The following is a 23,740-nucleotide window of genomic DNA, read 5'->3' as shown; positions in this document are numbered from 1 at the left end:
CCAGAATCCTATGTCGGCCCGGCCCTCAAGCAACTCCTCACGTCCGCCCTTCCGGCCGCACTGGGGATAGGGGACCAAGTGGACGCTCTCTCCATTGAACGAGCTCATCGTATTGGTCCACCTAGACCGTCGGGAGATAGGAACACTCGCCCTAGACCGGTCATCGCCCGCTACCAAAATTGGACGGTAAAAGAGAACATCCTACGTGCCTTCAGAAACAAGAGAGCCATCAGGATCCAAGATTTTTCCGTTCTGATTTTCCAGGACTTTTCTGTAAGCGTCTCACTAAAGCGCAAAAGCTTCACCCCCATATGTCGGTACCTGCATGACCGCGACATTCGTTTCCAGCTCCTCTACCCGGCAAAACTACGAGTCCAATCAGAAGGGAGACAGCTTGTCTTCGAGGACCCAACAGTGGCCCGACATCACTTCCGCATGGGGGAGGGGGATCACCCCGGTTGATTGCATCAAGGGACTGCCCAGGCGATAGGCATTACCTTCCCACATGGGACGGAACGTTTCTTGTTACTTCATGAAGATTTCTCAGTTAATAGTAGTCATGCTGCTAAAAAGTTTGTTGATGTTTGTTCTTTGTTGCCATTTCTCAATGAAGCTCACCTGTATCTTTTTTTGTAGATCTTGCGATGATACTCCTTTTCTCGCTAGTGGGATCTCCGGCCTCACCCCTTTCAGCTCTCAGGTGATCTCTCGTCGCTTGCTGGGACGACGGGAGATTCGTAAATGTATGTCTTATTGCATTATACATTACACGATGCTTGCACCCTCATGACTACCCCTGACACATATACCACCCCTCCCTCTCTGCGGTTCCTGAGCTGGAATGTGGCAGGACTTAACACGCCTATTAAACGCAAAAAAATCCTCACCCACCTGAAGCGCCTGAAACCGGATGTCATGATGTCATGGATTGGGTCTTGTTACACAGCTAACTTCTCTTCAAAATCTAGAGGAGTGGCAATTCTTTTTCGAAGGGGCCTTCAGGTGGTGGTGGAGAAGGAAATCGCAGATGAGGGGGGCAGATATCTGCTGTTACTAGTTAAGATAGACAACACGCAATACACCCTGCTAAATGTGTATGCACCCAACCAAACCAACACTTCCTTTTTCTCTAAACTGAACAACTTCCTGCTTCAAGGTAGTTATTCCAATTTGATTCTGGGGGGGCACTTCAACACTGTACTGTGCCCCACATTGGATAAGACTTTGGGTAGACACTGCCCCTCCCCTTCCACCAGGGACCTTCTGCACCTTGTCGAATCCCATTCCCTGTACGACCCGTGGCGCCTGGCTAGCCCCACTTCCAGAGAATACACATATTATTCCCCGGCCCATGACAGTTTTTCCCGAATAGATTGCTTCTTGACTTCTTTCTCTCTCATGGATTCCATAACGGCGGGCAAACTTCATGCTATCACCATCTCTGACCACTCCCCGATTACGATGTCGCTGCAGGGTATCACGTCTCATACCAGAACCAGGTTTTGGAGGTTCCCCACCTATCTTTTACATTCAGAGGACTTCCGGGACTTCTTAAGGACGTCTTGGGCTAATTTTATAGATGATAATCTAGACCACATTGATGACACCCCTCTGTTGTGGGCCGCCTCCAAGGCGGTGGTTCGAGGCCACATCATGAGCTATATCTCATCCAAACGCAAACAGGCCCACGCGAAATTCCACTCTTTGTATCGAGCTTTGCTCCAGGCACAACAAACCCACGCTCATGACCCATCCCCACTCTCCAAAAAACTAGTTACGGAAACACAACAAACTTTAGATGCATTCGTCCAGGGACAAGCGGCGTGGCTGGTGAGAATTGACCAAAATAAATTCTTTAGACAGGCCAATAAATCCGGACGCTTACTGGCCTGCCTGACCTCCTCCAAAAACAAATTTACCCCGATCGCGTCCGTGCGAGACCCCGACACGGATGCGATTTTTACCGAAACCAATGACATCAGCGAGGTAGTGTATACTCATTTTGAAGACCTTTATAGGGCCAATCCCACAGACATGTCCAAAATTGACTCATTCCTGGACAGTCTGACTCTGCCATCCTTGACAGAAGACCAACAATCCCTTCTCAATGCCGAGATAACAGAGGCCGAGGTGACTGCTGCTATCAAGTCTTCCCCTTGTAACAAAACTCCGGGCCCGGATGGCTTCGGCAATGAGTATTACAAAATGTTGCAGGTGGACATGATACCAATACTCACTCGCCTATATAACGATGTGTACATCCGTAACGCCCCGGTGGATCTTTTCCTGGACTCGAGAACAATCTTACTCCCGAAGCCGGGACGAGATCCTCAGCTGCCACAATCATACCGCCCCATCACCCTGCTCAATAGCGACTACAAATTCATGGCAAAGATTTTAGCGACTCGCTTACAGCAGTTTCTCCCTTCTCTCATACACCCTGCTCAACGAGGCTTCATCCAGAATAGACAGGCTGTCCGCAACATCCGTACTGCCGTCTCTTGCCTGGTAGAAGCCCGTGACCCGTCCTCCCCCCCGACCATGTTGTTAAGTTTGGACGCGGAAAAGGCCTTCGACAAAGTCTCCGCCTTCGACAAAGTCTCCTGGCCCTTTCTCCACTCCACCATTCAGCGTAGACAGGTTGGCACGACTTTTTCTAACTTCATTTCATATACCCAAACAGACGCTTACTCCAAACTGACAGTTAACGGACTCAACACCCGGTCTTTTGACATCTTTACAGGAACCAGGCAGGGTTGCCCTCTTTCCCCTCTTCTCTTCAACCTCTCCCTGGACCCCCTTCTATACTACCTATCCCCTACCGCCCCCTTGTCAGCGGCCCCCCCCTTACTCCCATGATCTCACTATGGTGGCATTTGCGAATGATATCCTTCTCGCAGTGAAAAACCCCTCTTCTGTTCTCTCCCCTCTGCTGGACGACCTCCAGACCTTAGGCCAGCTTTCTGGTTATGTCTTAAATCTAGATAAATCGGAAGCACTGATGCTTCGAGGCCCTGTACGTCCACGCTGGTCTTAAGTGTATCCATTTCGTTGGTGCTCTGCGGGGATCAAATATCTTGGAATCACCCTGACAAAACACCCTACCCTTCTATATAAAGCTAACATTGCCCCATATATTTCTTCTTTAGAACTCTCGGTAGCAAACTGGCGCCACCTGCCCTTATCTTATGTGGGCAGGGCACACCTCCTTAAAATGATAGAGTTCCCACGTCTTCTCTATATTCTACATTCCCTCCCAGTATTCCTTCGCCCCGGGGACGAGAAGAAAATCAACTACTTGTATCGCTCTTTCATTTGGAAGGGGGGACGCCCCAAAATACCTTTTCACCTTCTGAAACAACCCAAACTTAATGGGGGCTTGAATTTCCCGGATATCCGGGCATACAACATTGCGACTCTTCTGCGCATCGCCATGGACTGGTTCTTTCATACCAACTACTTGACTGACACGAAGAGGGATCAACAATTCCTCCCTCGCCTTTCCTTGACCAACTTCTTACACCAGCCCTTCCACTCTATCCCGGAGCCTTGTAGGCTCAACCCCTTACTAATGGCCACTTGGAGGGCATGGCGTAAGATGAGACTACTCAAGGGACTGCACCCTCGCTACTCACCATTTCTCTCTCTTATTCACAACCCTGACTTTCAGAACGGTTCCCCTCACAGAGATTTTTTTCACTGGCAGAGAGAGGGGCTTAATTCTGTATCGCAGTTTCTGAAGCCAGATTCCCAGGCCATCCTCTCCTTCCCTGAGCTTAGAGAGAAGTTCCCACATTTAGATATTCACGTCTTTCCATATTTATAGGCCCGCAGCTACATATCCAAGGTTACTGCAGAAATACACACACTAGACTGGTCCCCGTATGTTAGAAAAGCCTTGATACACCCCCCCACCATGCGAGGCCACACTTCCTTCTACTACAAATTCATTCACTCTCCACTGGACTTGGGAAATTCCGCGGCCCCACTGAATAAATGGTCACAGGATATACCAGGTTTGTCCACTCCCACTCTCCTTCGTACCCACGCGAGAGCCCTTAAATATTTACCCCCCAGCCGTTATCTAGAGATGCAACTGCAGCTGCTCCATAGATCATATATAACCCCGCTTAGAGGATGCAAGATAGGTATCTACCAATCGAGTGCTTGTTTCAGATGCCGGGAGGAGGGAGCGGATATCTATCATTGCCTGTGGGGATGTCCGGTGATTAGCTCGTTCTGGGAGAAAATCAGGTCGTTCTCTACCACCCACCTGGTCAACTATATTCCCTTGAACCCACTCTGGGCCATATTTGGTTATATAGACGCAGACGACTTTCCCTGCTCGGTGGGTGGCAGAAAACTTTTATACATGCTTTCTGCAGCGGGTGTGAAAACCATACTCCATACATGGAATCACACAACGGCTCCGCCGTTTAAACTGTTCTTGGAGGAACTCTCCTTCATTATGAAAATGGATTGGGTGGAGGCCTCGCAAAAAAAGGAGACTCGTGGAAAGATTCTTTGATTGTTGGGAAAGTTACATAGCAATATTACCATTACAGATTAGATGTTCCATTAAGGAGTGTTTTTGCGTGACCAGCTGGTACTTGAAACGTCTGGTGGCGGGGGATCCGCCCATCGACCTGGGGTGAGCCGGAGTATCCCATACACATGGATGGGGAGTTAACTCCCTATTTCATGTAAGAGCTTCATTGATTTGTTTTTGAGTGTTATTTGTTTTTCTTGGGGAGGGAGGGGGGGTGGTGGTTGGGGGGGGGATACAGTTGGTTCTCCTTGTTGCTTCCTTGCTCGTATATTTTTCCTTATACAATGGCAAGCTATGTCCTTGTCGCCCTTCTCGGTTTGTGACACGATATGCCTGATTTTTCATGCTTGCACTTATCAACAGCACCTAACGAGCATATGTTTATGTTGTGTTTTTATATGTGAAAATTTAATAAACACATTTAAATATAAAAACAGTGGACTGTCATAGCAAGCAGCAATTGGCTCTCTGCTCTCACTCTTGTGGCTGCAACCAGGAACATCACAGAGCACACACTGTGTGTGTGTGTGTGTGTGTGTGTGTGTGTGTGTGTGTGTGTGTGTGTGTGTGTGTGTGTGTGTGTGTATATATATATATATATATATATATATATATATATATATATATATATATATATATAAATATAATTTTTTGCTATGGGGCCTAGTGAACCCTAGCTAAGCCCCTGCCTTTCAGAAGAATTTTTAACAACTGAATAATATGGAATATACGGTTTGGGACATTTAGGAAATAGTGACCACAACATTTTACAGGGCATGTGTGACCTAATATTCTTTTACTGATTACAGTCAGATACAAAAAATTGTTCTTTTATTCTAATCTGTTTCCAGGAACATCACAGAACACACACTGTGTATATATATTTGTAGGGATCTTCCCGGGGGATGGTGTATTTGGACACAGTTCACAGCAGACTTGGACTTATAAAAGATCAGCTTGGCGTTTGTTTGCAGCATAAACCGTCCAGCAAATAGAAATACAGCAGCACCGTGCTTTTAAGAACAAAACAAACAAAAAGGTCTTGCCCGTCTAGGCACTTACTAACAGGTTTCTTCACCTATCTAACACTTGAAAACAGGATGTCTTTCGCCTAAATACCGCAAGGTGTGTATAAGCTCCAGCAGAGGCTATGTTCACAGGTTGCTCCCAAACAGACACCCAGGCTGTTCACTCCTGGCTGAGAGCAACCATCTGCACACTGTGTGAGCTTTTACCTTATCAGGCTGATTAGGGTCAGAGCTCACCTGATCCCAACACCTGAACTGGATCGAGGGGAGGAAATGGCAAGTCCCACTACCAAAACCTACCTGCCATTCCATGTAAGTCCAGGCCCGGCAACAGTACATAATAGCTCAGCAGCATAACACTGCTGAGCAACAGATCCCTCCTGGACTTACCATCTCACGCTATGAAGTAACCTAGGTGAGATGTACACCCCCTCGAGCACTTCTCCAGTGACATGTCTACATATCCCCCCCCTCTTTTTCAGACCGGAGGGCTGAGCGTATTGTCCCCACAGGCAGTGTACCCTAGATAAGGCGTCAGCATTCTCCTGTAACTTTCCTGGCCTGTGTTCCACAGTGAAATTAAAGTTTTGTAGGGACAGAAACCATCTAGTCACCCTTGCATTTTTCTCTTTGTTAAGCTTCATCCATGTTAGGGGGGCATGGTCTGTCACTAACTTGAACTTCCTGCCTAGCAAGTAGTACCTCAGGGACTCTAGGGCCCACTTCACTGCCAGACATTCTCGCTCCACAATGGCGTAGTTTTTCTCAGCCGGGGATAGATTCCTACTCAAGTACATCACCGGGTGCTCCTCACCATTCACGACCTGTGAGAGAACGGCACCTAACCCTATGTTGGAGGCATCTGTCTGGACCAGAAATTCTCACCTTAAGTCAGGGGTAACTAGCACAGGCTGTTGGCATAAGGCAGACTTAAGGCTTTGAAAAGCCTTCACAGCCTCTGGAGTCCATGTCACCACTGCTGACTTACCTCCCTTTGTCAGGTTAGTTAGCGGGGCTGCAACTGTGGCAAAGTTCGGTACAAACCTACGGTAATAGCCCGTAATACCCAGGAAAGCTCTGACCTGTTTCTTTGTGAGGGGTTTAGGCCAATTCTGTATTGCCTCAATTTTATTTAGCTGTGGTTTGATTAACCCCATAATGTATCCCAGGTATTTGGCTTCTTCTAAGGCTAATGCACATTTTTTTGCATTGATGGTTAACCCTGCATCACTTATGGCATCTAACACCGCCTGGACCTTACAGAGGTGACTTTCCCAATCAGGGCTAAAAATGACCACATCATCGAGGTAGGCAGCGGAGTAATCACGATGTGGTCGCAGAATCAAGTCCATCAACCTCTGAAAAGTGGCAGGGGCTCCATGTAACCCGAATGGCATCACTACATATTGGAAGAGTCCATCAGGGGTGGAGAATGCAGTCTTCTCTTTAGCCTCAGGAGTGAGGGGGATCTGCCAGTAGCCCTTAGTGAGATCGAGGGTGGTTATGTACCTGGCATTACCCATCCTTTCTATCAACTCATCTACCCTGGGCATGGGGTAGGCATCGAACTTGGAGATCTCATTTAACTTTCTGAAATCATTACAGAACCTCCAAGTTCCATTCGGCTTTGGGATTAGCACAATCGGCTGGACCACTCGCTCTGTGACACCTCAATGACTCCTAGGTCAAGCATACGTTTTACCTCGGCTGACACCGCCTCCCTACGTGCTTCTGGTATCCTATAGGGCTTGAAGTTTACTCTGATTCTAGGCTCAGTTTCAATGTGATGACGAATGAGATGTGTACGCCCTGGAAGGTCAGAAAACTTTATTTTCTGCAAAAACTCCCTAGTCTCCTGCTTCTGTGACACTGATAGAGTATCACCAATCTTGACCGGAGGGATTGGTTGTAACAAATTATTAACAGTGTTTGTCGCCACCAAGGATTCCCTGTCTTTCCAGGGTTTGATCAAGTTTATGTGATAAACTTGGAAAGGCTTCCTTCTACCTGGTTGGTGCACCTTGTACTTTACCTCACTGATCTTCTACAATTTCATAGGGACCTTGCCACTTCGCCAAGAATTTACTTTCTACAGTGGGAACAAGTATGAGGATCCGGTCACCTGGGTTGAATGTCCTGATTCTTGCAGAACGATTGTAAATTCTACTTTGGCCCTCTTGCGCCCTCTGGAGGTGTTCCTTTACTAGGGGCATTACAGTGGCTATACGGTCCTGCATTTGTGCTACATGCTCAATAACACTGTTGTATGGGGTGGACTCACTTTCCCATGTCTCTTTTGCAATATCCAACAAACCCCTAGGGTGAAGACCGTAGACCAACTCGAAGGGAGAGAATCCTGTGGACGCTTGGGGCACTTCCCTAATGGCAAACATCAGGTAAGGTAGCAAGTGATCCCAATCACGACCATCTTTTTCCACCACTTTCTTTAACATATGTTTCAGGGTTTTATTAAACCTCTCCACTAACCCGTCTGTCTGGGGATGATATACAGAGGTACGTAGGTGTGAGATTTTAAACAGTTTGCATAGATCCTTCATCACCTTTGACATAAATGGTGTACCTTGGTCAGTCAAGATTTCTTTGGGGATCCCCACCCTGGAAAACATATAAAACAATTCACGTGCAATTGTCTTAGATGCAGTGTTTCTTAAGGGGACAGCCTCAGGATAGTGGGTCGCATAGTCTAAGACAACTAAGATGTACTGGTGTCCCCTAGCAGACTTTACAATGGGACCCACTAAGTCCATTGCGATGTGGTCAAAAGGTACCTCTATGATGGGGAGCGAAACCAAAGGACTGCGGAAATGTGACACTGGGTCGCTAAGCTGACATGTGGGGCAGGACTCGCAGTACTTTTTAATGTCATCATAAATCGCAGGCCAATAAAACCTCTGGAGGACTCTCTCCTGTGTTTTATCTGTCCCCAAGTGGCCCCCAAGAACATGATTATGGGCCATGTCCAATACCTGACGCCGGTACGGCTTAGGAACCAGAAGCTGTTCCACAACCTTGTCATTAATCTTAGTGACTCTATAGTAGAGATTGTTAGTGACAGAAAAATGTGGAAGTCTTTTTTCAGCATCTGGTTCCTGAGGTACCCCATTCATAACAGCAACCTGCTCTCTCGCATTTTTGAGAGTTGGGTCCTGCAACTGTGCAGTACCAAAATTATCCCTAGACACCTCTAAGTCTGGAACATTCTGCGCAGTGAGAGGAGCCTCTTCCTCACCAGCCAGGACCTGCAAGGGAAAAGCATCATTTTCATCCTGTACATTTCTATCATTTACCGTGGGTAATGCATTAGACTTAGGGGTCTCCTCACTCCTTTCAGGGGATTTTCTTTTTCCCCATAGAGCCCAGAACAATGGAAAATCACGCCCCAATATTACATTATGCATGAGGTTTTTAACCACACCCACTTCATACTGGACAGCGCCTAGTTCAGTCCCGACATTAGCCAGCACAATAGGGTACACTTTTGTATCACCATGTATGCACACCACTCATATGTTTGTTTGACACAAAGTCCCCAGTCACCAGGCTGGCATGCACCAAGGTGACAAGGCTTCCTGAGTCCAGCAACGCCTTAACAGGAAAGTCATTGACAGTAATGTTGCAGACTTGTGGTTCAGTCTCTAGTCCAGGGACTGCAACACATGACGGTTCCGCAAATAGCGATTGACGCCGGCTAGCGTCACACTCCATGGGCTCACTGGTAAGGGGGCAATGGGCAGAGATATGTCCCGCCTCCTGGCATCTCCAGCACTGGATAGGGCCTGGTCTCCTTGGCAGGAAATCCTTTTTAGGGCCACTTAGCCACCTGGTACCATCACCAGTCTTTTCCCCCTGAGCGCTCTTCCCTCTATCAGCACCCCTCCACACTCCCCCAATAGATGGAAGTCTCTTACCAGCTGACGGCACAGGTCTGGCACTCCGGGGAGGTGAAGGTGCTGCAGGAACATCACGGAGGTAGTCCTCGGTCGCCTGGAACCTCTCCACAAGGTTGACAAGTTCATCGGCACTCTTAGGGTCACCTTGTCCCACCCAGCGTTGTAGATCAGCAGGAAGTGCTCGGAGGTAGCGATCCATCACGACCCTCTCTAGGATCTGGGCAGGAATAGAGGTGTCTGGCTCCAACCATTTTCTTGCCAGATGAATCAGGTCATACATCTGGGACGGACAGCAACAGTAACTCCTAGTCGGGCAAGTATCTCTGCTCTTAGCCGAGGATAGTCTTTGACCTCTTGCTCACTGAGGTCACAGTAGGCCTTTTGAGGTTCGCCTGTTAAATAGGGAGCAATGACTTCTGCCCACTCAGTGGATGGTAACTTCTCTCGCTCAGCCACACGCTAAAAAACAGTTAAGTAGGCCTCAACATCGTCATCAGCAGTCATCTTTTGCAGCGCACACTGTACAGCTCTTCTCACAGACAAAGTCTGTAGCGCGGCTGCTGCTACCGGCTGTGGATTAGCACCTGCAGGCGCCTCTTGCTTTGCTATCAGGTGCTCAATGAGTTTCTGTTGTTGAGCCATTGCTTGTTCATGGCGCAGGTTAGCGTCTATCAGAGCCTGTTGTTGCCTATTAGCCTGCTGGTGTGCGGCCAATGCCTGCTCATGGCGCAGGTTAGCCTCTGCCAGAGCCTGTTGCTGTTGCAGACTCACTTCCATTAACTGCTTCATCATCTCCTCCATGTTGCTTGTCTGTTTTTGGAGTGAAGCAACAGCCTTCACCCAGGACATAAGCAGCTGTAGCCAAGTTGATGCACACCGTTGCCCCTAGCAACCGTTTTGCCCGTTCCGCAGCACCAATTGTAGGGATCTTCCCGGGGGATGGTGTGTTTGGACACAGTTCACAGCAGACTTGGACTTATAAAAGATCAGCTTGACGTTTGTTTGCAGCAACACCATGCTTTTAAGTACAAAACAAACAAAAAGGTCTTGCCCGTCTAGGCACTTACTAACAGGTTTCTTCACCTATCTAACACTTGAAAACAGGATGTCTTTCGCCTAAATACCGCAAGGTGTGTATTAGCTCCAGCAGAGGCTATGTTCACAGGTTGCTCCCAAACAGACACCCAGGCTGTTCACTCCTGGCTGAGAGCAACCATCTGCACACTGTGTGAGCTTTTACCTTATCAGGCTGATTAGGGTCAGAGCTCACCTGATCCCAACACCTGAACTGGATCGAGGGGAGGAAATGGCAAGTCCCACTACCAAAACCTACCTGCCATTCCATGTAAGTCCAGGCCCGGCAACAGTAAATAATAGCTCAGCAGCATAACACTGCTGAGCAACAGATCCCTCCTGGACTTACCATCTCACACTATGAAGTAACCTAGGTGAGATGTACACCCCCTCGAGCACTTCTCCTGTGACATGTCTACAATATAGTCTATTCCAAGTGGAAACAGCGGAACCTCCGTGTAGACGCACAGTCCTCCAGCGGGTTGGCCTATACCCAGTACTTTATCCAAAAAAAAGTTACAATTGAACACAGCGTCCTAAAGTATCAAAAAATATTATCCTTTATTTTGCCATATGCATATAAAAATACAACGTTTCGGCCCTTTAAAACATACTGAGCCATATGTGTACTTGAGAAAGGCTCAGTATGTTTTAAAGGGCCGAAACGTTGTATTTTTATACGCATATGGCAAAATTAAGGATAATATTTTTTGATACTTTAGGACGCTGTCTTCAATTGCAACTTTTTTTGGATGTCTACAATATATATATATATATATATATATATATATATATATATATATATATATATATACACTCACCGGCCACTTTATTAGGTACACCTGTCCAACTGCACGTTACCACTTAATTTCTAATCAGCCAATCACATGGCGGCAACTCAGTGCATTTAGGCATGTAGACACGGTCAAGACAATCTCCTGCAGTTCAAACCGAGCATCAGTATGGGGAAGAAAGGTGATTTGAGTGCCTTTTGAACGTGGCATGGTTGTTGGTGCCAGAAGGGCTGGTCTGAGTATTTCAGAAACTGCTGATCTACTGGGATTTTCACGCACAACCATCTCTAGGGTTTACAGAGAATGGTCCGAAAAAGAAAAAACATCCAGTGAGCGGCAGTTCTGTGGGCAGAAATGCCTTGTTGATGCCAGAGGTCAGAGGAGAATGGGCAGACTGGTTCGAGCTGATAGAAAGGCAACAGTGACTCAAATAGCCAACCGTTACAACCAAGATAGGCAGAAGAGCATCTCTGAACGCACAGTACGTCGAACTTTGAGGCAGATGGGCTACAGCAGCAGAAGACCACACCGGGTGCCTCTCCTTTCAGCTAAGAACAGGAAACTGAGGCTACTATTTGCACACGCTCAGCGAAATTGGACAGTAGAAGATTGGAAAAACGTTGCCTGGTCTGATGAGTCTCGATTTCTGCTGCGACATTCGGATGGTAGGGTCAGAATTTGGCGTCAACAACATGAAAGCATGGATCCATCCTGCCTTGTATCAACGGTTCAGGCTGGTGGTGGTGGTGTCATGGTGTGGGGAATATTTTCTTGGCACTCTTTGGGCCCCTTGGTACCAATTGAGCATCGTTGCAATGCCACAGCCTACCTGAGTATTGTTGCTGACCATGTCCATCCCTTTATGACCACAATGTACCCAACATCTGATGGCTACTTTCAGCAGGATAATGTGCCATGTCATAAAGCTTGAATCATCTCAGACTGGTTTCTTGAACATGACAATGAGTTCACTGTACTCCAATGGCCTCCACAGTCACCAGATCTCAATCCAATAGAGCATCTTTGGGATGTGGTGGAACGGGAGATTCGCATCATGGATGTGCAGCCGACAAATCTGCGGCAACTGTGTGATGCCACCATGTCAATATGGACCAAAATCTCTGAGGAACGCTTCCAGCACCTTGTTGTATCTATGCCACGAAGAATTGAGGCAGTTCTGAAGGCAAAAGGGGGTCCAACCCGTTACTAGCATGGTGTACCTAATAAAGTGGCCGGTGAGTGTATATTTATATATATATATATATATATATATATATATATATATAATTTTTTGCTATGGGGCCTCGTGAACCCTAGCTACGCCCCTGCCTTTCAGTAGAATTTTTAACAACTGAATAATATGGAATATACGGTTTGGGACATTTAGGAAATAGTGACCACAACATGATACGTTTTAAAGGGCATGTGTGACCTAATATTCTTTTACTGATTACAGTCAGATAGAAAAAATTTTCTTTTATTCTAATCTGTTTGTCAGGACTTGAACCCAGAACCTCCAGTATGCCAGGCAGCAGCTCTCCTCACTGAGCTACTAGTAATTCAGGACAGCTCCTTTCCTGAATCTGTTGGACAGTTTCTTATTCCTTGAGAACCTTGCCTTGATTGCCTAATTAGCTTCATCCTTGGACTTCCTATTTAAGTCAAGCCTTGCCCCTTCCTCCTTGCCAGATTATTGTGCTTCTCAGCCTATAGTCCAGCAATTTCTCCTGAGCTCCCTTCTGTGTACTGAACTTGGACTGTTATTTGACTACGCCTCTGCCTTAACCTACAACTTCTGCTATTCTGTTGTGTACCGAACTGTTTGACCACGCTTGCTGCGGTAACCACAGTCATCTGGATTGTCAGCCACTGGACTCCCACCTTGCCTTCCAGACTTTGATGATTCCACTATACCAGGTGAGCAATCGTATTAATATCATTACAGAATAATCTGGCCCAAAATGGAGTCCGCTGTCAAAACCTTGAGAGAACATGTTTCTGAACTTCAGGAAATTGGCGCCACCTATCAAGAAAAATTTACAGTTACAAAATCTGGTGCACAATCAACAAGAAAAGATTATAGAATTGCAAAGACAAATTTTAGAGGTACGTGGCTCAGCTGGAGATCCACGTATGCCATTGCCATCAAAGTTTAGTGGTGATCGTCGTGATTTTCGAGGTTTTCTTAATCAATGTCGTATTTATTTTCAAATTCAACCTGCTCCGTTTATTAGTGAAAAGAAAAAAGTGTTATTTATCATCAGTCTTCTGACAGATGAAGCTCTTGCATGGGCCGCCCCATATGTGGAAAAAGATAGTGAACTTTTGAACCAACTGGATGATTTTATTGCTGCTATGAGTCAAGTCTTTGATGACCCCAATCGTTGTTCCACAGCTGAAGCCAAACTGCATAATCTACGGCAAGGAAAACGTTCAGTTGCTGAATATACTGCAGAATTTCGCCACTGGGTAGCTGATACAACCTGGAATTCAGCAGCTCAAAAAAGCCAATTTCGGCAAGGACTTTCTGAACAAGTGAAAGATGAACTTGCCAGGGTGGAAACCCCAGCTGATTTAGAGAACTTTGTTCATTTGTGTATTCGGATTGATCAGAGACTGACAGAAAGAAGAAGGGAAAGACTGTGGGGTTTGGAAAATAGACCTGCATATTCTTTTAGTTCAACAACCCAGCAAAATACTGAATTTATACCTGAACCTATGCAGATTGATGCCATTCGGAAACCCCTTACTACAACAGAAAAGGAGAGGCGATTCACAGAAAGTCTTTGCCTATATTGTGGGCAACCAGGACATTATGCTATAAAATGCCCAAACAAGATCCACAGAACAATTGCAGTCACTGACATTAAAGAACAGATCAAACCAGAGAATTTTGATCAATCTGACTCCAGAATAAATTCTATTTCTCCTTTAGCGCTAGGTGAAGACAAGATATTAGTGCCACAGTCTCATTTTATTGTGCCAATCCACATATGCACGGAAATGCATGAGTTTTCATGTTCTGCCATGATAGACTCTGGGTCTGGTGGAAATTTCATGGATATAACCTTTGCTCATGATAATAACATTGCACTGTTAACAAAGTCAGCACCTATAGACATGGAAACAGTTGATGGATCACCACTATCATCTGGACCAGTCACTCATGAGACTGTGCAGCTTCAGGTCCTTATCAAGCCAAATCATCATGAAACCATTCATTTTTCAGTAATTGCTTCCCAAAATTTCCAGTGATTTTGGGTATTCCTTGGCTGTCTACTCACAATCCATCTATAGACTGGGAAACCCACACTATACAGTTTCATTCAGAATTTTGTCAGCTAAATTGTTTTCCTAAACCTGTTTCTTCATTGTCTGTCAACCCATCAATCTCTGAACCTTCTACCAAGGACTTGCTACCCCCACAATACAGAGAATTTCAAGATGTTTGTGATAAGAAGAATGCCGATAAACTACCTCCCCATCGTCCATACGATTGTCCAATAGAACTGTTACCTGGTGCTAAAATACCCTTTGGTCGTATCTACTCCCTTTCTGAACCAGAACTGAAGGCCTTAAAGGAATATCTTGACGAACATTTAGAAAAAGGCTTTATCCGGCCATCTACATCTCCAGCTGGGGCACCCTTGTTTTTTGTGGAAAAAAAAGATTCTGCCTTACGTCCTTGCATTGATTATAAGGAACTAAACAATGTCACAGTTAAAAACAGATATCCTCTCCCTTTAATCCCAGAATTACTTGAAAGACTTCGTACAGCTAAAATTTTTACAAAGCTTGATCTAAGAGGAGCATATAATCTGGTTCGAATTCGTCCAGGAGATGAATGGAAGACTGCCTTCAGGACACAATATGGACACTTTGAATATCTTGTAATGTCTTTTGGACTCTGTAATGCCCCAGCCACTTTCCAACACTTTATCAATGATGTTTTTAGAGATTTACTGGATCAATTTGTTATTGCCTATTTGGATGATATCCTAATTTTTTCAGAAAACCTGGAGCAGCGTCGCAAACATGTCTGCACTGTTCTACAACGACTTCAAGAACACTGCTTATATATTAAGCTTGAAAAATGTGAATTTGAGCAGACAACCATTCAATTTCTGGGATACATCATCTCACCAGAAGGCCTAACTATGGATCCAGGTAAAATCAAGGCTGTTGTTGATTGGCCAATTCCAAAAAATGAGAAGCAAATTCAGAGATTTATTGGATTTGCTAACTTCTATAGAAAATTCATCAAATTTTTTTCTAAGATTATTGCACCAATTACACAGCTCACAAAGAAATCCATGCAGTTTGTTTGGACACAAGAGGCCCAGGATGCTTTCACAAAATTAAAGGCTATGTTTACATCTGCACCTATATTAATTCATCCAAATCCAGATTTGCCATTTACTGTTGAAGTTGATGCATCTGATTCAGCTGTAGGGGCTGTCCTTTCTCAGAGATGAGGTGATAAGATGTTGCTGCACCCTTGTGCTTTTTTTTCTTGTCAGATGTCTTCATCTGAAAGAAATTACGATATTGGAAATAAAGAACTACTAGCAATTAAATGTGCATTTTCTGAGTGGAGACATCTTTTGGAGGGAACTGCTAATCCTGTAACTGTGCTCACTGATCATAGAAATCTGGAGTATATCCGTGGATCCAAAAGACTATCTTCAAGGCAAGCGAGATGGAGCTTGTTCTTTTCTCGATTTAACTTTGTAATCACTTATCGACCTGGATCAAAAAATTGTAAAGCTGATGCTTTGTCCAGGATGTTCTCAGAGCCTACACTAAGAGAGAAATGTGAAAACTCAATCTTGTCTGAAAAAAACTTTGTAGGGGCTACACATTCAAAAGATTTCCTCAGTCTACTAAAGGATGGCTACACTGACTAATGACCCTTTACTTGGTCATCCTCCAAGGAATATTAATCTCTTCTTCAAAGATGGATTTTGGACAAAACATCATCAACTGTATGTACCAGAGACAGCACGGCTTACTGCTTTAAAATTAGTTCATGATTCCAAGATGGCTGGACATTTAGGCATGAAAAAGACCCATGAACTTTTATCCCGTTTGTTTTGGTGGCCAAGCTTCAAGAAAGATGTCCAGAAGTATGTTTCTTCATGTTTAGTTTGTGCTCAAAATAAAACTCCACGCTCTTCTCCTTAAGGTTTGCTTCAGCCACTTCCCATTCCCTCTAGACCCTGGGGCTCAATTTCTATGGATTTTGTGGTTGATTTACCACCTTCCAAAGGAATGACCACCATCCTAGTTGTTGTTGACCGTCTCACAAAGATGGCGCATTTCATCCCAACTAAGGGAATACCCACGGCAGAACAAACAGCCAAGCTCATGATTCAGGAAGTATTCAGATTGCATGGAATCCCTGACAATGTGGTTTCTGATCGAGGCGTACAATTTACATCTAAATTTTGGAAAAGTTTTTGCTCTCGACTAGGGATAGGAGTGAACTTGTCATCTGCCTTTCATCCCCAATCAAATGGGCAAACAGAACTAATCAAACTCTTGTTCTCTTTTGAAACCATATAATGAAAATACCTTTCCAGGCCGCAATTTGCCCCCTCCACCACCAGTAAATGTACAGGGTGAAGATGAATATGTTGTAGAAAAGGTCTTGGACTCCAGAATTCATCGCAGCAAGCTTCAATACTTAATCAAGTGGAAGGGATATGGCTCTGAGGAAAATTCTTGGGAACCAGAAGAAAATGTTCATGCCCCTAGACTTACCAAGGAATTTCATCAGCGATACCCCAACAAGCCAAACTCTGGGATGCCCAGAGGTCATCCTGGAAGAAGGGGAGTACTGTCAGGACTTGAACCCAGAACCTCCAGTATCCCAGGCAGCAGCTCTCCTCACTGAGCTACTAGTAATTCTGGACAGCTCCTTTCCTGAATCTGTTGGACAGTTTCTTATTCCTTGAGAACCTTGCCTTGATTGCCTGATTAGCTTCATCTTTGGACTTCCTATTTAAGTCAAGCCTTGCCCCTTCCTCCTTGCCAGATTATTGTGCTTCCCAGCCTATAGTCCAGCATTTTCACCTGAGCTCCCTTCTGTGTACTGAACTTGGACTGTTATTTGACTACGCCTCTGCCTTAACCTACAACTTCTGCTATTCTGCTGTGTACCGAACTTGGACTGTTTGACCACACTTGCTGCTGTAACCACAGTCATCTGGATTGTCAGCCACTGGACTCCCACCTTGCCTTCCAGACTTTGATGATTCCACTATACCAGGTGAGCAATCGTATTAATATCATTACACTGTTTCTATTTTAAGACTATAGATTTTTTTTATTTCACTTTTTGCACTGACCGCGCTCTGTCACCTTTAACCCCTTGCGCAAAATGACGTTCCCAGAACGTCATATAAAGCAGGTAGTTCCTGCAACATGACAATCCAGGAACGTCATGCTATCCCTGCCTTCCCCCACTGTCCCTAGCAGCAATCCGGCAGCAGGAGGAGGCTGTGTCACACAAGTGGTGCAAGTGGTTTTGCATAATTGCTTATCTCACTACGTCTATGTATTTATATGTTTTTGCACCTTGGTATCCCTGATGATCCTGTTAGTATTATACAGGTGAAACGCGTTGGATTTTGTTGAAATTGGTGGTGTGTTGTTCATTTTTTTTTGTCACAGTTTCATGTTTGTATGTCATTTGTTCCGCACTTAGAATAGAGAAGGGAACGTCACCGTGGTTGGGGCCACCCTGTTAAGGAGGTGGGTCACCCCAAAAGGCAGGGACAGAATTAACCTATTAGGAGTGGACAGTATGCACTGTGTCCCTCTGTGTACCCTGTTATCTACTTCGTTCCCTCTCATATTGCACAACCATATCTAGGACGGCATTGTAGACCATGTGTTTGGTCTTGTGGCATTGTATAAGTTTTTAATCGATATCTAATTAAAAGTTATGTTTTATTCCTAAGTGCTTTTCCCTCTTTTTGGAAATCAACTCCTGGTTTTGGTTTAAAAAGACAGGTCGAAAGACTGATCGAAATACTATGTGTGAACATAACTTTACAGTAATTTTAAAATATCGTTATCATCCAGCATGAGTAGAGCATTTAAAATGAGATTTTACCTGTAGCAAAACTGTGTACACCTTAGCTGTTTTTATACATTATTAGGCTATGTTCACACTACGTAAGTTTCCAGCCGTAGCGCGTTCCGTGAATAAGCGGCCGGAGATTTACGTACTTTGTGTACAATGGAAAGTATACGATCTACGGCTGCACAGTTCACACTACGTAAGAACTTACGCCAGGATTGTATGCGGCGCGGTAAAAAATGAACCAGACCATTGTTTGAGGACGGAAATGTTGTAACTTACGCCCGTAGCGTAACATGCGGTCCCGTACGTAGTGGTGATTTCTTCATTTTTGCACTTTGATTCGCCGATCCAAAAGGTTCTGTGGGGTGTCCGGGGCTAGCCGAAGTTTTCTAAGTAAAAGACCGCTGTCAGATCGCTCCGTACGGCGCTCGGGAAGCGTAAGTAGACTATGGGCGTAAGTTCGCGGACCGTACGTAGCTGGCCGCAACTTACGTAAATCCCCGACCGGAGTTTCACACGTATATGTCCGGCCGCGAAAAATATGCGGCCGGACATATACGTAGTGTGAACATAGCCTTAGATTGCTACCAAAAAAGCTACAGGGGAAAAAAATAACAGGCACATAAAATCATGGGGTGCCTCAGAAGGGGCATAGCTATATTAATAGATTCACATTGTACAAATCACAGTCAGTAAACTTCCTAAAAAAGGGGAGGCAACTACTGTACTTAATACAATTCTCTTTATTAAGCACAATCCTGAATAAAATCATACAAAGTGGTGTAAAATTATGCACACAAGAGGTACTGCCATAATATGAAATCACAGTCAGTGCCTAGAGCAGTAGCAAATCCCCACAGAAAAATATATATAAAAAAATTCAAAAATATGTAAAAGATCTATTAAAATGAACAGCATAAATGAAAAGAGAAACAGAAATCATTAGGACTGCAGATTTTTTTTTAAAACTATATATCAGTGAAAAAGAGCAAAAACATTTTTTATTTACACCAATATGATACCAATAAAAATTATGGATCATGGAGCAAATAATGGCACCCCAAGCATCCCTGTAGGTGAAAAAATAAAAAGTGTTTTGGCTCTTAGAACGCGAGGAGGAACATTGCTTCACCTTGACACCCACGCATCAATGACGTTTGGCCATGAAATAACCCCTAAGTAATCACTGTCGTTATAACTTTTTAAAATCTAAATCACCAGGGGATTTGATAATAAAGCAAGTTTGCAATTTAGATAATTTTTTTTTTTTTTTGTTGCTTTATAACAAAGCTATACTTACTTGTGTTCAGGTACAAGCTCCTGAAGGCAGCTTTTTAGTCTTGTGCTGGTTGAAAAATAGACGCTTAACACAGGAAGTCCCTGGTCATCTGCGCTCATAGACAAGGCGGACATTTGATTGACAGACACATTGAGGCTCCACACTCTGTACTGGCCAGGACTTCCTGCGTTTAGTATCTTTTTTTCAACATGATAACTAAAAAACAAATAATTATTATAAATTGAAAACTTGCTTTATATCACATCTGTCGATTTCGACTTTGAAAGATACCCTTTAAGATCCGAGGTCAAGAAGATCACAATCTACTATTTAGGTTACCCCAGGTCTACCCAGCTTTTAGAATCAGTTTTTATACCTTTTTGCCTGCCTGTTTTCTAATTCTTTATTTCTTTATCCATTTTAATTCAGCATTTTTCATTGATCAGCCTGGAGTATCAAACATGAAGAGTCGTCTTCCAGTTGCCATCATCCTACTATTTGTAGTAATGAATGTGTCCTTTTGGTACAATGTTAATCACGGTCAAAGGATTTACTCTGCAATCTGTAAAACCAGCAGTGAAGAAAATCCAGATCAAACTACTTCAAAAAGCATCCGACCATTAAAGGGGATGATGACTATATTACCTCAAGGACGACTAGGAAACCAAATGGGGGAGTATGGAGCTCTGTTTGCTCTAGCAAAAATGAATGGCTATCGGCCATATATTCTGCCCGAGATGCATCAGGCACTTTCCCCACTATTCAAAATAAACTTGCCTTTAATTTCCAAGGATATTGATAAGCGTATGAAGTGGGAAGAGTACAAGATTAAAAACTGGATGTGCCCAGAATACCGAAATATCACGGGAAAAAATGTGAAACTAAATGGATTTATCAACTCCTGGACTTTCTACCATCATATAAAGAGAGAACTTTTACAAGAATTTACATTCCATGATTTCGTAAAGGATGAAGTCAACGCTTATCTGGCCCAACTGAGGGGTAATCGGAAGAATGTAACTTTTGTCGGGGTTCATGTTCGTAGAGGGGACTATGTGCACCTTTTTGTTAAACTAAAAAGAGGCGTCTTGGCGGACAAAAATTACCTACAGAAGGCCACGGATTACTTTAGGAACAAGTACCAGAATCCGATATTTGTGGTGACCAGTAATGGCATGGACTGGTGTAAAGAGAATATTAACAATTCTTTAGGAGATGTTTACTTTGCTGGAGATGGCAAAGAAGGTTCCCCTGCTCGGGACTTTGCACTTTTAGCTCATTGTAACCACACTATCATGTCATTTGGGTCATTTGGCATTTACGCTGCATACCTGGCAGGTGGTGAAACAATACACCTAACCAATTACAGTGCGCCTGATTCCACCTATCTGAAGTATGTGAAGTATGATGCAATCTATCTTCCAGAATGGATTGCTATTCCTGCTGACTTATCGGAACTATTGAAAAGCAAGGCACAGTCGAACAAATAATCTTTTTGGTGTGTTTTTTTTTTTTTTTTTTTTTTTTTAATGATATAAGAGTAATGGGTTTCTATAATCAGACTGGGGTATTTGGGGCCCACCAGAGGAAATGATCCTGGGGGCCCACCAATTAAGAACCAGTGAGAAACATCATGTCAGTCAGTCAGTGTTTGTGCAGGTTCTAAAGCTGGGGGCCCACCGAAGGATCCTCCGGTCCACTGGTGGGCCAGTCCGACACTGCCTGTAATCACCTATAATGGTCGCACAATAGCAGCACTAATACGTGTACAATCCTGACTCTGACCCTGCAGAGCACACAGAAGAGGGTTTTATAGAAGAGCACATCCAGGACCCCATCCTAATTTTAAGAAGTGTAAACATATCCAATATTCTATGTTAATTAAATTTTTGACATATACTCACTCCTTCATTCCTTACTGTATATTGTTTATCCATTAAAGTGGTATTCCAGTGTTAAAAACACATTTCCTATCCCACTACTATATTATTGCAATATTGATGGGTCTCAGAAGTCGGACTCATTGCAATTAGACACTTGAAGGAGAAGTCTGGCGAAAATCTTTATTAATATAAAAAATTGTATTGCCCCCCAAAAGTTATACAAATCACCAATATACACTTATTACAGGAAATGCTTATAAAGTGCTTTTTCCCCTGCACTTAATACTGCATCAAGGCTTCACTTCCTGGTTAACATGGCGATGTCACTTCCTGGATAACATGGCGATGTCACTTCCTGGATAACATGGTGATGTCACTTCCTGGATAACATGGTGATGTCACCCCCCTACTCCCAGAGCTGTGCGGGCTGTGGCTGCTGGAGAGGATGATGGCAGAGGGATGCTCAGTGTCTCTCCAGTGCCCTGTGTCCCTCAGTGTCCCCCTGCCATCATCCTCTCCAGCAGCCACAGCCCGCACAGCTCTGGGAGTCGGGACGTGACAACACCATGTTATCCAGGAAGTGACATCACCATGTTATCCAGGAAGTGAAGCCTTGATGCAGTAGTAAGTGCAGGGAAAAAAGCATTTTATAAACATTCCCCGTAAAAAGTGTATATTGGTGATTTGTATAACTTTTAGGGGGGGAATACAATACTTTAATAAAAATTTTCGCCGGACTTCTCCTCTAATCACATAACAGATAGGGCATAAGTTTTTTTTTATCACTCGTATAACCCTTTAAGTTCAATAATAATGCACAGTATATGGTAAGCTCTTAAAAGAAAAAGGTGATGTTGGACAAACAATCTGGTATTTTAGCATTGTGTTCTAGAGCCGGAAGAGATGAGCAGATTGATACATAATATTGTGGGGTTTAGGAGTTCAGTGGGTGGTCCTACTCTGTGATTATATGCATACTTATGTAAGTGGGTGGTAAACAAAACTGCTGAAAGTCTCATTCGCTCTGCAGGTTTATAGGACTTCCATACACTGATTGTTTTAGCAGCAAAGAACAAATCCATTTTTAAAGGATGACTTTCCCACACCTGTTTACAGGTTGTGTGTTGTATTACAGCTCAGCCTAATTTATTTCAATGGAGATAAGTTGCACCAGGGATGAGTCTAGCACCAAAAGGCGAGGATGGGGGCACCACAAACTAGTCAAACGATTGAAGGCAGCCAACAGCTGTATACAGTGGAAGAGAGAGAGCAGCACTCAATGGCTGAACAGCACTTAATAGCCCTTCACCCAGTAAAGGTATGTTCACACTCAGTAAATCAGGCGGAATTCCGCCTGATTCACTCAGTGTGAACATACCCTATGAGTGGATGGGATGAGCTTGCTGTGAGTCCTAGTGTATTCTTAATCAGCTGCAGAATACATTTCTACACACAAATGCTTTTACTGTATATTACTATATATATATATATATATATATATATATATATATATATATATAATGAGAGAGAGAAGAACAATACATATAAAAATAACTTGTAAATGGGAAGAGCAGTAAACTTATCGGCGCAGTAGGGGTGCAGATGATGGGAAACGAGCGGCGGTTCAAAAAAATGGACTGCACCACTGGAATCTCTGTGCTGGCACAGGCAGGTGATACAAAAAAATGTTTTTGGGTAGCCTTCATGGTACATTTGCTTTAACCTAGAGTGTGCCAGTGATGATGCGCCCTGCAGGCTGGCTGGACTCATGTGCTGGTGTTGATAGCGTGCATCCTTTTTTCCTAGGGCAAACTCCAACACTGTGTCTGGTCAGTGGTAAGATGATGGGCACGCCAGGGTGACTTGAGGAGCAAACAAGTGCTCTCCGCTTGCTGCCGCCACTAATACACGCTTCGGCAGCGAGCGGGTAGGTGCAGGGGAGGCCGCAGGGAGCTGCGGGGGGCAGCTCCGTGCAGCCCATAGAGGATAGCGGTAGTCTGCTGCCGCCACTCCTATTCCACGGAGCGACGACAGGTTATCGCTTCTATATGAGTTAATGTCGGCTGATCGTTGCCTTCTATTACACGGAACGATTATCGTCCGTAGCGGCCTATATCAGCTGAATATGGCTG

At 44.4% G+C, this 23,740-nt stretch overlaps 1 protein-coding gene across 1 annotated transcript; it reads left to right on the top strand.

Moving 5' to 3' along the window:
• Window positions 1–692: 692 nt before the first annotated feature.
• On the top strand, window positions 693–21,703 carry LOC138769241 (galactoside alpha-(1,2)-fucosyltransferase 2-like). The gene is made up of 2 exons (XM_069947579.1): window positions 693–743; window positions 20,155–21,703. Exon 2 carries the CDS (start codon window positions 20,187–20,189, stop codon window positions 21,213–21,215), a length of 1,029 nt encoding a protein of 342 aa, XP_069803680.1. The 5' UTR covers window positions 693–743; window positions 20,155–20,186; the 3' UTR covers window positions 21,216–21,703.
• Window positions 21,704–23,740: the final 2,037 nt, after the last annotated feature.

This window comes from Dendropsophus ebraccatus, chromosome 12 (genome assembly GCF_027789765.1).
Source record: "Dendropsophus ebraccatus isolate aDenEbr1 chromosome 12, aDenEbr1.pat, whole genome shotgun sequence".
In the NCBI taxonomy this organism is placed as follows: Eukaryota; Metazoa; Chordata; class Amphibia; order Anura; family Hylidae; genus Dendropsophus; species Dendropsophus ebraccatus.
Note: the sequence above shows the minus strand (reverse complement) of the source record. Positions and strands in the feature narration are given on the sequence as shown.

What these genes read in the sequence shown, in the direction of transcription:
- LOC138769241 (XM_069947579.1), top strand. Translation starts at nt 20,187, where the DNA reads ATGAAGAGTCGTCTTCCAGTTGCCATCATCCTACTATTTGTAGTAATG.